The sequence below is a fragment of the Eriocheir sinensis genome, chromosome 31, assembly GCF_024679095.1.
Source record: "Eriocheir sinensis breed Jianghai 21 chromosome 31, ASM2467909v1, whole genome shotgun sequence".
NCBI lineage: Eukaryota > Metazoa > Arthropoda > Malacostraca > Decapoda > Varunidae > Eriocheir > Eriocheir sinensis.
In genome coordinates, this window is record NC_066539.1 from 1,228,020 (window position 1) to 1,242,435 (window position 14,416).

General features: G+C 41.5%; 1 protein-coding gene across 1 annotated transcript in view; it reads right to left on the reverse strand.

Moving 5' to 3' along the window:
* Positions 1 to 14,416, reverse strand: part of LOC127005782 (kinesin-related protein 1-like) — a 108,974-nt gene that overhangs the window by 35,834 nt on the left and 58,724 nt on the right. The window contains exons 10-11 of the mRNA XM_050874884.1: positions 10,199 to 10,324; positions 8,046 to 8,259 (exon numbers count right to left, since the gene is read on the reverse strand). Coding sequence (XP_050730841.1) covers positions 8,046 to 8,259; positions 10,199 to 10,324 — 340 coding nt within the window. The remainder of the gene's footprint in view (positions 1 to 8,045; positions 8,260 to 10,198; positions 10,325 to 14,416) is intronic.

Below are 14,416 nucleotides of genomic sequence, written 5' to 3' on the forward strand. Positions count from 1 at the left end.
TAACACATTACCCACGTTATGGCAACAACAAGATTTGCCTCTGTTGCAGCAACCTTCAGAACGCTCTCACGCCAGTCGCAGTAGAGCTATCACGGAGAAAACATGTATGTAATTCTCTCTGTCTCAACAACTCGTATGCTTTCATAAAAATGATGTCTCACCGATGGCCAACATGCGGTATAACAATATTTTCTTCTTCTACCGTGTGCTGGGCTACCAGTGTACAACTCACACAGTGTACCACCAGCAGCCCAATTCGCCATACTGGAATATGTTATTCTTCTGTTGCATCTTGCGCCACTCGAGTACCACTGAATTTTAAGTTAATAAATGGCAATAAGTGCATATATATTGCATGTTGTCAATTAGTTGTGTATATAATTGATCATAATATGGAAATACTATGCAATGATTTTCTTTCCTTAAGGTGATTTGTTAACATCTTTGCGTATTTTTTGTATGCAGAAAATGGATCCCTCGTCATTCTACGGTAGTCGTAACAAGAAAGCTCTGATGAAGATTTCATTCCCTCCAATGCTAGCAACTCAAGTAGCAATGAAGAAAGTGATGAAGCAGAAGGAGAGACAGAAGATGATGATTCTGCACCTGTTACTAGTCTTGCACCCATACAGGGATGGGGGCCTGTTTATACCTTTAGTGGTAAAGAGCTGGTTATTTTGCCTCAAATAAACTCAGTCACAGGCAAACCAGAGCCAACTGATATGTATAAATTATTCAAAGCTGATGCACTTTTGGACACAATAGTTACTCAGACAAATATATACGCCCAACAAAAAATAAATGAAGCACCACTGACAAGGTCACGGCTTATTTCATGGAAACCCAAGACTAGGAATGAAATAAATAAGTTCATTGGTATAATTGTATTCATGGGAATTGTTGCTTTGCCAGAAATTTCTTCCTGTTGGAGTAAGAACAAAGCTGTATTCTGATTCTTATGTTAGCAGTGTGATGACAAGAGAGAAGTTTGGAATTCTTTTTAGGTGTATACATTTCAGGGATAATACTGATGTTGATGATCCACCTGATCCATTATTCAAATTGAGACCCTTGGTCACCGCCATTAGGGACCATTGTCAGGCTGTTTATGAGCCAGGCTCCAATTTTGTGATTAATGAGAGTATGGTTCCCTTCAGGGGCAGAATTAACCCAGTAGCAGCGGGGATCATGTTTCTTAATGGTCCCTCTAAGCGAGAAAAATGAGAAAAAATCATCACTCACACAAACCATTTCATAATATATATCAAAGCATTTGTGATCAGTTTATGTATCATCTATTTTTTTGGGGGGGTTTATATCATGGCACAAATTTGGCCTGTCGCTGCTACATGGTAAAGCCACAAATCTGGCCCGTCACTGTTTCCAGGTTAATGTAAGGCAGTATCTTCCTGGGAAAACACATAAATATGGCTTCAAGTTGTACAAGGTAGGTACTCCAAGTGGGTATACATGGAATTTCAAGATTCATACAGGAAGTCAAAAAAAAAAGAAGTCAGGGGCTAAACTCCACAGAAAGCCTAACAGTAGAACTTAGTGAAGAGCTATTTAACCAGGGCGCCACTCTTTATGCTGATAACTACTATTGTTTAGTGACATTAGCAGAGTACCTATTGGATAAGAAAACTTACCTTTGTGGAACCCAAAAGAGGATAAGAAAATACCTTCCCAAGGAAGTTACTGAAAGTGAAGTAAAATAGAATGAAATGAAAGGATAGGAAAACAGCAAGGGTGTGAAAGTTTTCAAATGGAGGGATAAAAGAAATGTTCTATCTCAACTCTGCCTGAACAGTGATCAATTAGTTCCCAGTGCAAGACAAACAGACATAAAGAAGAGGTTTTCAAACCAGAAAGTGCAATGGCATACAACAGGGCAAAGAAAGGTATGGATGTCTCTGACCAGTACACAGCCTACTACAGTCTATCTATCTATCTTTATCTCTGACGCCTTGCTCCCTTGCGGGAACTTCCCTCCAGGGGGTGGCCGTGGCAGAAGTGTCTCCATCTCTCCCTGTTCTGGCACTCCCTCTCAGCACATTCAATCCTGCTACTTTCGACTCTATCGCTCCAATACTCACTCACCCTATTGATCCACTTCACAGGTGGTCTTCCCCTGACACTCCCTCCCTCAATCCTTCCCTCATACACTCTCTTCATGAATTCATTCTCCCCCATTCTCATCACATGTCCAACCCACCTTAATGCACCACGCTTCACCCAATCCACCACTCCACACTCCACTTCTTTTGCTGTTGCACCCATACCAAACCACTCTTTTTTTTTTTTTTTTTTTTTTTAACAAAGGAGGCAGCTCAAGGGCACACACACAAAAAAAAAAAAAAAAAAAATAATAATAAAAAAAAACCCGCTACTCGCTGCTCCCAAAAAAGAAACAAAAGAGGTGGCCAAAAGCAAGATCAAATACAGGAGGAGAGATGTCCTGATACCCTCCTCTTGAAAGAGTTCAAGTCATAGGCAGGAGGAAATACAGATGAAGGAAGATTGTTCCAGAGTTTACCAGCGTGAGGGATGAAAGAGTGAAGATGCTGGTTAACTCTTGCATAAGGGGTTTGGACAGTATAGGGATGAGCATGAGTAGAAAGTCGAGTGCAGCAGGGCCGCAGGAGGGGGGGAGACATGCAGTTAGCAAGTTCAGAAGAGCAGTCAGCGTGGAAATATCGATAGAAGATAGAAAGAGAGGCAACATTGCGGCGGAATTTAAGAGGTAGAAGACTATCAGTATGAGGAGGAGAGCTGATGAGATGAAGAGCCTTAGCCTCCACTCTGTCCAGATGAGCTGTGTGAGTGGAGCCCCCCCACACATGAGATGCATACTCCATACGAGGGCAGACAAGGCCCCTGTATATGGACAGCAACTGTGCAGGGGAGAAGAACTGGCGGAGACGGTACAGAACGCCCAGCCTTGAGGAAGCTGATTTAGTAAGAGATGAGATATGAAGTTTCCATTTGAGATTTTGAGTTAAGGATAGACCGAGGATGTTTAGTGTTGAGGAAGGTGATAGCTGGGTGTTGTCAAAGAATAGGGGATAGTTGTTTGGAAGATTGTGTCGAGTGGATAGGTGGAGAAACTGTGTTTTTGAGGCGTTGAAGGACACCAGGTTCCTCTTGCCCCAATCGGAAATAATAGTAAGGTCTGAGGCTAAGCGTTCTGCAGCCTCCAGCCTTGAGTCGTTAAGTTCCTGTAGGGTGGGTCTTCTATTAAAAGAAGTTGAGTAATGCAGAGTGGAATCATCGGCGTAGGAATGGATAGAACAGTTCTTTTTGGAAAGAAGATCATCAATGAACAACAGAAAAAGAGTGGGAGATAGGACAGAACCCTGTGGGACACCACTGTTAATAGATTTAGGGGAAGAACAGTGACCGTCTACCACGGCAGAAATAGAACGGTCAGAAAGGAAACTGGAGATAAAGGTACAGAGAGAAGGATAGAAACCGTGGGAGGGTAGTTTGGAAAGCAAAGATTTGTGCCAGACCCTATCAAAAGCTTTTGATATGTCCAGCGCAATAGCAAAGGTTTCACCGAAACGGCTAAGAGAGGATGACCAAGAGTCAGTTAAGAAGGCTAGGAGATCACCAGTAGAACGCCCCTTGCGGAACCCATACTGGCGATCAGATAGAAGGTCAGAAGTGGAAAGGTGCTTTAGAATCTTCCGGTTAAGGATTGATTCAAAAGCTTTAGATAGACAAGAAAGTAAAGCTATAGGACGGTAGTTTGAGGGATTGGAGCGGTCACCCTTCTTAGGCACAGGCTGTATGAAGGCATACTTCCAGCAAGAAGGAAAGGTAGATGTTGACAGGCAGAGGCAAAAGAGTTTGACCAGGCAGGGTGACAGCACGGAGGCACAGTTTTTAAGGACAATAGGAGGCACTCCATCAGGTCCATAAGCCTTCTGAGGATTGAGGCCAGAGAGGGCATAGAAAACATCATTTTGAAGAATCTTTATAACAGGCATAAAGGAGTCAGAGGGGGGATGAGTAGGAGGAATATGCCCAGAATCGTCCAGAGTGGAGTTTTTAGAAAAAGTTTGAGAGAAGAGTTCAGCCTTAGAGATAGATGAGATGGCAGTGTTGCCATCAGGACTGAGGAGTGGAGGGAAAGATGAAGAAGTGAAGTTGGAGGAGATGTTTTTGGCTAGATGCCAGAAGTCACGGGAAGAGTTAGAGAAAGCAAGGTTTTGGCATTTTCTATTAATGAAAGAATTTTTGGTTACTTGGAGAATAGATTTGGCACGATTTTGGGCAGAAATGTAAAGTTCATAATTAGCATTAGTTTGAAGGCTCTGGTACCTTTTGTGAGCTGCCTCTCTATCATTGACAGCACGAGAACAAGTGTGATTAAACCAAGGCTTTTTAGCGTGAGGAGTAGAGAAAGAACGAGGAATGTATGCCTCCATTCCAGAGACAATCACCTCTGTGATGCGCTGAGCACACACAGAGGGGTCTCTATCCTGGAAGCAATAATCATTCCACGGGAAATCGGAAAAGTACATCCTCAGGTCGTCCCACCGAGCTGAAGCAAAATGCCAGAAGCATCGCTCTTGTGGGTCCAGAGGGTGTACAGGAGCGATAGGACAAGATGCAGAAATAAGATTGTGATCGGAGGAGCCCAACGGAGAGAACAGTTTGACAGAATAAGCAGAAGGGTTTGAGGTAAGGAAGAGGTCTAGAATGTTGGGCCGGTCTCCAAGACGGTCAGGAATACGTGTAGGGTGCTGGACCAACTGCTCTAGGTCGTTGAGGATAGCAAACTCATACACTACTACTTCTACTTCTTTCACTATTTCTACAGCAGACCACTGAGAAAAAGCAAAAAATGGTACAGGAAATTGGCCTTTGAACTGATTGCTGGACTATTGTGAATGCATGGGTTCTCCTCTCCATTGTCAGTACTTCCCTAGGGCTAAGATGAATCAGCTACAATTTCAAGAGGCTTTAGTGTATTCACTCATTGGATATGAAGCTGAGGACATTAGACCTGGGAAAAGTCCTGGAGTCACATCAGGAAAAAGGAGCCCTCATATACTGACTGAGAAAGCTGGACCTAAGAGAGATACAAGAAAATGATGTCTTGGCTGCTATGAAAAAATCTTCTTTCTGAGAGATTCAAGGTAGCTAGAAAATATAAAGCTAGAGGAGTAAACACATTCTGTTCTGAGTGTGAAGATAAGCCACCCTCTATATTACATGTTTTGCTGAGAAGCAATACTTTCTTTTCACTATAAGGAAAACAATGTTATACACTATACAGTATGTTACTGTATTCAAGATTATTGTTTTGTGAAGCTGTATTTATTTCATTATTATTGAAAGGATTTCTGTGTCATGTGCATATTTCTAAAAACTTCAGAGATTTGTTTCTTTCACTAAAATGTTAATTTTAGTACTAAGAATAATGAAAGCTTCCATACTGAAAAACAATGTGTGGCATTTTTCAAAGGAATTACAGTAATCATACTAATTTTCTTCAAGTATAAATACAAGTTCCTAGAAATTTGATTATATTACATTTTCTCATATATATTTTTTTTACCAGTATAGATGGTTTTCAATTTCACAACTCTAGTTCTGCACAGCAGATTGTATTTTCTTTTATTATTATTTCTTATTTTTTCCTATGAGAAATAAACTTAATATTAAGTTCTGGAGTCTTAACATATTGCTTTGAAAATAAATTAAATTACATCTTACTGTGTTTCATTTTCCACTTACGTCAAAAACATGTCCAATCAATATTTACAAAGGAGAAAAATGACTTTAAATATATACTCCTGTTTACTCATCATGCACCACCATTGTACCAACTCCCCATAAAGGAATGTAGTTAGAGGTACACTGGTGGACCAAGATGCAGGTAACGTGTTAAAGATTTGAATCTTTGTCCACCTGCATAAATATCGACAACGCCATATACTCTAATTGAGCGAGTCAATAACACCCTGGGCCAGGCACACATGGAAAACATGAGAGGGGTCAGGATAAGAGCATCCCAACTTGTCTTTGGGGCTTGCCACATCCAATGAAGAGAAGAATTATTCCAGAGGAAGGATTAAAGGATACAGCTTTGGGTGACTGAGTGCATTGGTTACTCATCTAGATAGGCCTTCCCCTACATGTAAGGGCATCCTGTGGTCGGAAAACCACTGGAGAAAAGTTATACAGTTGAGGATTACATCTAAGAAAAGGGAGAGATATTTATGTTGCTACAAAGAAATTGATGAGGGGAACCGAGAAATTTTCTTCCAGTCACTCACACAAGGAGATTTCACAAAGGGAACAGAGAATTAAACCATTATACAGAAGGCAAATTCACTCATCTATCCATTTTGACACCCGTATGTAAATGTATGTAAACAAACAGACGACGGCAGTGGCTGAGAAGTGAGGAGCAGTAGAAAATGGCATATGAGGAAACTCGTAAAGTAGACTAGTTGAACTGCCTTGTTTACTATTTAATCGATACAGGGTGACTGCTAAGTTTATGTTGTGAATACAGACAACCGACCCAGAAAAGTTGGAGTTGGCAGTTGCCCCTATCGCCAATGCGGTTGGAGGAAAAAGGCCCAGTGTGACACCAGCAGCATAAAGGCGCGTCACACAAGCTAGTTTCTTGAAAAATTCCCACCGAAACTATCTCACGACAAATTTCTGCCTCGAATTTATCAAGTTTGGTCACAGAGCGGACTGTTGCATTCTGGGATATATCAGCTGAAAAGCAAAACAAACAATGGATCCAGACATTGCAGAGTTTGCTTTGTGGTGTTTGCTGAAGAAACAAAAAAAACTAAAAGAAAGCATTTGTTGGTTTGTGAGTGGTTAGCTCAGAGACAAAGGGAGAGTGTTACAGCTTGCTACCGTTAAGTGCTACAAGAACTTAGCAATGAGGACCCTGACACGATGAGGCAGTGGCTATGCTTGGACAAGACTCAAGTCCAAGACCTGCTCAACCTGGTTACTCCAAGCTTATCTAGCTTTGTGGAACTTATTGTGGTACTGGAATAAACATGCAGATAGCTACTCAACCGATCAGCTGATACACTCTTCTTCTTCTTCTTCTTGTGACCACAACTTACCGACCTCACAAGAAAATAACCGACATGCTGGTGACTGAGTTTCTGACTAGAATTTTGATGAGTTTCCCATGAAATGCAGCCAACTTTGAATCTCTGTACAAAATTCTCGAGAAACTAGCGGTTGGGTGACAGTGTTCACACGTGCTGGGGTGAGATTCACAGAGATGTGTGCTAATGGCGTGAGGTAAAAGCTACGAACTAATGATTTAACTATCAACGTCGACTTCAGATTCACAAAGCTTTTGTTTCATCATAGTTAGAGGCCACTGACTGGATGAGCGCCGTCGATGATGTCATCGGACTTGGCCAATCACAAGCGTATTTTCAGAACTGTCAGCTGCAGCTTCATAACGACCTGTTCTCTCTTCACATTTTCTTCCTTTTTACACAGTACATATTTTGAGATAACAAGGGTGTAAAGTGGGATAAAAAGTCAGCTTCTCTACGGGCCAGAACAAATAAGCAATTTTTCAGTATTTTCAATACCCCGAGTTTTGCAATCCGCGAGTTAAGCGCTATACCTACAGAACAAAGGAAGCACGAAACTCGGGAGGGTACTGTAGTTTCAAAACACTTGTAAAAAGACTCCATTGTCAATGAACTTTTGTTATTTCTGGTATGCACGTACCCATACCACAAAACTTCACTCTACGCTAACTCTATAATTTCTACTCATGAATTCATGAAGCATATAGCTTTCAAGTCTTTCCATACATACTTTTCTTTCAAACTGTCATTTCAACATTCTCTTTCTGTACCCTCTTCGTTCCTTACGTATTATTCCCAAAGTCACCACTCAATAAAAAGCCTTTTACATTCCTTCCTCAGCACATTCAAGACTTACACCCTAATAAATGCTGCATCCATCCTTACTTTCTCTCCATTTGTATATCAGTTACAGCTTCCCTTTATTCCTCTGCACCAATAAACACGTACCTTGTTTGAAGCCTGTGCTGGAATATTCATGAAATGTCCAAGAGCATTTGTAAGTGCCTCTTGTACGACATTCTGAATTTTATTCTTTCCAAAGGCATGAGCAAAAGTTTCTTCCAAAATGTTGCCTCTAGAAGACTCTCCATCTGTCCCTGAGCTGGTGTCAATCCCAGTTGGAGTAGAACACATGGATTTACCTCTCATTTTCTTTTCTTTTCTGCAATTCAAGATATTATCATTAAAATCATAACTTCCAACATGATTTAATAAAAATCTTTATATATTACCCCACAAAATAACACTGCTAAGAAGGTTTTTCTTTTGATAAAGTTGAAGTAACTACTTCATTTAGTGGAATCTGGTGGATTTGATTTAACACAAATAAATTTTCCATTATTTTCACTCAAATTAGTGAAAAAGTTAACTAAACTGTGATTTAGAGAAATAGTTCACTAAATTGAGATTAGCCTCTTCAATCTGGTGACATCCATGTCATACAATAATCAGTCTACTGTTACGCCGCCCCCCACAACACACCAACACCGGGCAGGCAAGCGGCGTGCTGAAAACACAGGGTTGTGAACCCAGAACGGCAAGGCGGAACATCACTGCTGATAGGTTTAAGGGGAAGAACAGTGACCGTCTATCACAGCGGAGATAGAATGGCCAGAAAGGAAACTGGAGATAAAGGAACAGAGAGAAGAATAGAACTGTAAGAGGGCAGTTTAGAAAACAAAGACTTGTGCCAGACTCTACTGAAAGCTTTCGACATGTCTAGTGCATCTGCGAAAGTTTCACCAAAACCACTAAGAGAGGATGACCAAGAATCAGTTAACTCTTTCACTACGGCCGGGCGAAAACACGCCCCGCCCCATATCCAGGATGGCCGCACGCGCAAAATTTCAAATGTTGCTTCTGATTATAACAAGTTTTAAGCCATAAACTCAACATAATCATCATTTATTATATATAAAAATATGCAAAACTGAATGGTGCACATGAAGAACCATAAATTAATTAATAATTTTGAGATGTATGCATAAATATACAGAGAAATTTGTGTCATGTGTCTGCTGAATTTTCTTTTCTTATGTTAGTGTATGAGAGAGAGAGAGAGAGAGAGAGAGAGAGAGAGAGAGAGAGAGAGAGAGAGAAAGAGAGAGAGAGAGAGAGAGAGAGAGAGAGAGAGAGAGAGAGAGAGAGAGAGAGAGAGAGAGAGAGAGAGAGAGAGAGAGAGAGAGAGAGAGAGAGAGAGAGAGAGAGAGATAGAGAGCGAGAGAGAGAGAGAGAGAGAGAGAGAGAGAGAGAGATAGAGAGAGAGAGAGAGAGAGAGAGAGAGAGAGAGAGAGAGAGAGAGAGAGAGAGAGAGAGAGAGAGAGAGAGAGAGAGGGAGAGGGGGAGAGAGGTAGAGAGCATGCATCTCTCTCTCTCTCTCTCTCCCACACACACACATATATACACACATAGATTAGATGGGAAAGATCAAAATACAAGCAAGAGGGAGATAAGCACTTTGGTGACGTTGCAGTTTCGGGTTCGTTCGTTCGTTCGTTCGTTCGTTCGTTCGTTCGTTCGTTCACTCACTCACTCACTCACTCACTCACTCACTCACTCACTCACTCACTCACATAGGCCTAATTTATCAACCCCCCCTCCTCCCTTTGTGTGTGTGTGTGTGTGTGAGATAAAGATGTCTGCAAAAGTTCTCACAGTTGAATTTCTTCTTCGCTACTGTATAATTTTGTTACCCATATTGTTTTCTCTAAAACCATCCATGTCCCAGAAAACGTATCTCTGCTATGGCAAACTAAAATTAAACAGGACTTATATACACGTCCCGTATGTGGTGCATAGCAAGTAGGATGTATAGACACGTCCACCGGATGGGAGTGGTTGGCGACCTGGGCCTAGATCCAAGAAGTGTTAGCGATTTCGCTTACTGAGATACCGATGTAAACATTCGTTAATGGCATCATATTTGGATGCCATTAACGAATGTTTACATCGGTATCTCAGTTAGCGAGATCGCTAATGCTTCTTGGATCCGGGCCCAGGACGTGAATATATGTCCCACAGACTGAAAGGGTTAAACAGTTCTTTTTCTTTACTAATTAGTTGAGTAACATATTCACACTCATTTTATTTTAATGACAAACCTTTTTGGCCTTCCTTTCTTCTTTGTAAGTTTAGCTATGATGGAGTCAGCAACGCGATCCTCAATGTTCTCTAGCTGTGTCATCATAGTCTTCTCTAAGTGGCTGGTGAGATGTTCCATGAGCGGGCTTTAAAAAAACAGAAAAACATCACAAATGTATTAATATATTGACTTACAGTAGCTAAATGAGGCATTTAAAAAAACAAAACTTTAAAGTTCAGGAATTCATTCTGTAATTCATCTGTAAATTTACATTTGCACTTTGGAACAATGCCCTTAAGTTACAATGCATAAAAAAAGTTTAAAAGTTTGAAATCATTTAAAGAGTGCGACTACAGGGGTCCTCCTGTGCATATGGTACGTTCAATAGCTTTGAAATCTTAGTACTGTATGATGTTTGTAGGTGTAAAGGTATGATACTCAGTGAATTTCATTAAATTTGGGTGAAGTTTAGGAGGGACTCAAAGTATTTTTTTTTTTTTTTTTTTTTTTTGCTTCACAGGCTTTATTTTTCAGTTAATCACTTTGAAAAACTTACCATATAAACTTTGTTTGTTTTTGTTACTCATAATTTTCTCCACTTTGTCCCGTTTTCTTTTGACATTTTTTTTAAATTTTATCAATTGCAAAAATTATTCTTTAATTGTAGTTTTAAATGATACCTAACAAAAGTCTGTCAGACTTTTTACCAATTTTGTGAAATTTTTTGAAGTGTAAAAACCTATTTTTTGAGGTATTGGCTCCTAAAGATTTTTTTCCATTTCATCCCTGTCTTGCCAATTGTATTTATCTGATTGGCATGAAATTTTCACATATGATTGTGTATACCTTGTTGACTTACTAGAGAATGATAAGGCATCTGGTCCCCCTTTATAAAAAAAGTGAAAGTGAGGGTGACAGAAGGTCAAGGCGTTCCTGCACGACTGCACTGGGCAATTCTGTCTCTCGAAGATTGTTTGTAGCTGAGAAAGCGACTTGGTGATGAAAGTTTTGCTTGTAATCAGGTTCAATGTTCACGAATCTGTGAATAATCTGAGACAAATTGTGTTCTCATAGCCTAGTCATACACTATCATAAGAATGTAGTGTTGTACAAAAGGAAACAATTGTTATGTCACATTTCCTTTTTATATTTCCCATTCATAATTACTATTTTGAGAATAATTATGTTCTTATAGTGATACAATATCATGGGAATGCAGTGTTGTGGAAAAGAAAAGCAATTGTTAGAGGAAGAGTTGAAAATAATATCTCAGTGGTGAGATTACGTCTGGCAGCGCCGCGCCACAGGTGCCAGTTAAATGCCGGCGGGGCATTTAAAAAACGTAAGGAGGAAATTTCCATGTTATTTTCTTTATGTGGAGATATTTTTGGGTTCATTAGGCCAAAAAAATTGTTCTCCATTTTTCGTGACCATGGGGAGTACACACATTGTAACATAGGTAACCACGAAGGGGTTAAGAAACATGATCCCCGCTGCTACCGGGTTAAGACACATGATTATCACCCACTTTTTCTTTTTTACCATTTCTCTAACCAAGTCTTCCTTTTTTCTTATTACTTGAACAACCTCGTGTCCATCTCTACTTTTCTTTCCCTTTCTTGTTGTTACAGAATTTCTTTGAAACTAACTTTTTCTTTTTCATTTTCTTCCCATACATTTCTATCCACATCAACAATTTCCTTAATCTTGTTTTCTACATTCATCTCACTTTCACCATTTCCCCTTACCCTTTTTGATACCAGGAGACCTTGGGACTTCAGGCAGTGGAACGCCAGCACTCCTCGGGCGAGCAGCTGGGGGGTCCTTCTGCAGCGGTGTGGTTGACCCGCCTGGTCATCCTCGCTTTGGGCCCCCCGCAGCAGTCAAGTCGACCGGTCGGCTGCTCGCCCATGCACCGCTACGGGTGTCTACTGGGCGCCTGCCTGGAGAGCCCGTGCCTCCGTCGCTGCTCGCCGGCTGTTACCCGTGGCTGTGGCGGCGGTGGAGGCATCCCTACACCCGCCGGGACTTGAATTGCCCGCCCCCCCCCCCTATTATGGGGGTAAATCTTTAAGGAAGGGACTTCAGGTCTCCTGGACCAAGACCAAGGTACAGGTTTTTGGAGGCTTGCTAGATGAAACAGTACATTCTGTTCATGCGTGTGGAGAGGACATTGAGATCTCGGAAAATTTCACATACCTTGATAGCGTAGTTCATAACAACGGCGAGTCTCACCAGGAAATCTTAACCTGTTTGCTGCGATTGGCATGGATTTTGCCTTCACTGGTAGCTTGGTAACAGGCCTTTCTCTGCCGCTGTGGTGGATAGCGAAGTGTTTCCAATGTGGTACAGGTATGCTGGATTTTCCCTCCCAAGGTGCATGACAACATTTTTCTTCATTGAATTGTAGAAGCCACTCTTTGTTCAATTCCTGTAGCTTGGTGATGTCTTCTTATAGTAAATCCACAGTCAAGGAGTTAAGGTGGATCTCGGTGTTATGGACTCGCTCAGCACGAGTATATGGCATTGTAGATACCTGTGTAGAAGGACAAAGATCTGGATCTTCAAGTCCCTTGTGCTCCCTGTCTTACTTTATGGCTGTGAGACATGGACACTAAATGGAGACTTGGAGAGGCAGATTGATGCCTTTGGTAATAAATTCTTCTACAGAATTATGGAATATCGCTGGAATGACAGTGTCAACATATATTACCTGCATAGTCCGTCAACGCCAACTTCGGCTATACAGGGACGTAGCAGGTTACCCAGAAGCTGATCCAGCTCATTGGGTTGTCTCTGTAAGAGACAATCCTGAGTGGAGGAGGCCAAGGGGATGCCCATGGAGTTCATGGCTTGAGCAAGTCTATAAATCCTGCCAGGAGGTACCATATTTTGCGGCGTATACCGTGCACCCTAAACTTTAAGACAACACTTTTTGAAAAAAAATATTCAGTGCTTAAAATGCTTAGAAATGTACGGTTAAGCAAGACTGATGATGTACAATTTCCCAAAATTTCTGTTAACCCCTAAAGGGCGGGGTTGTACCGTGAAATCGGTTCTCCCTGTACGGCATTGTTCTGACATTCTCCCGAAAATTGGTCACTTTCCATTATCAATTTTATGGCTCTACCTAAGCCAGTAGCTTTAACCTTATGAGCATTTGCTTAATCCATCCTTCCTCTTCAGTCTGCCTGAAACCCAAAGTCTCTACATCATAAGGTGTTTCCATGGTGATGTGTGAAGCACAGTAACTTTTAAGTCGGAATAAGCCTGTGTTCGCAGCACTGCATAGGTTGTGGTTGGCAGCCACCCTCCCCCTCCTCGCACTCGACCCCACTACAAACCCTCTTCATTACCCTCATGTTCTTAAATTAATAACCCTGAAGGGTGGTGGGATGCATCCTCAGGGGCCTGAGTATCACTTCCACCATCACCATAATGAGATTGATCTACAGGATGGCCACCAAACTAAGATTGCACAATAATGGGGCTCAGCCTTCCTGATAAGACGAGGGGTTGGAGTTCAATGTTGTTGATGTCACTGTCACTGTCTTCACCACTAAGCACTAACACCACTTTCAATGTTTCAAAAAATCAGTTTCAGGTCTCTCCCAATTGCACTCACACTGAGAGCTCTTTTGGGAGCAAGAAGAGGCTTATGAGGAGTCAAGGTCACTGGCTGTGGACACTCAGGCACGAAATCAGACACGGAAGATACAAAAAACTCTCCTGCTATTGTTACAGTCATGGAAACAGTGACAATGGCATGGAGAAATTGTGTGGCAGTCTAGGAGTCACGCTGACCCATAAAACCCCACGCAAACTTCAAAAATTAAGGGGGAAAAAGGCAGACTGGTTGAAAAATAAATACCTGCAGCATATACCACACATGGGTAACTTTCTGGCATTTTTTAAGTGAAAAAGGTGTGCATTATACGCCGCAAAATACAGTACTCAGGCTGGGAAGGGGGACGGCATGGAGACACCCAGAGGGACCCCGAACTTGACATCGTAAGGTGGGCGAAGCAACGCGCCCCTCGGTGTATGCCCCCAATTGATTGACTTTCGTTATTTCTTCCTTGACCACTGCCTTTATCTTATCATCAGTGCTATCATCTCTGGCACTTCCTTTATTCAGTTGTTCATTTTCTTCCCTTAGTTTTCTAACTTTTTTTTTTACGTGAACGCCTATAGCGCTGGTAGGCTCTCTTGAGGGGCCTGGATTGTAGTCAGCCCC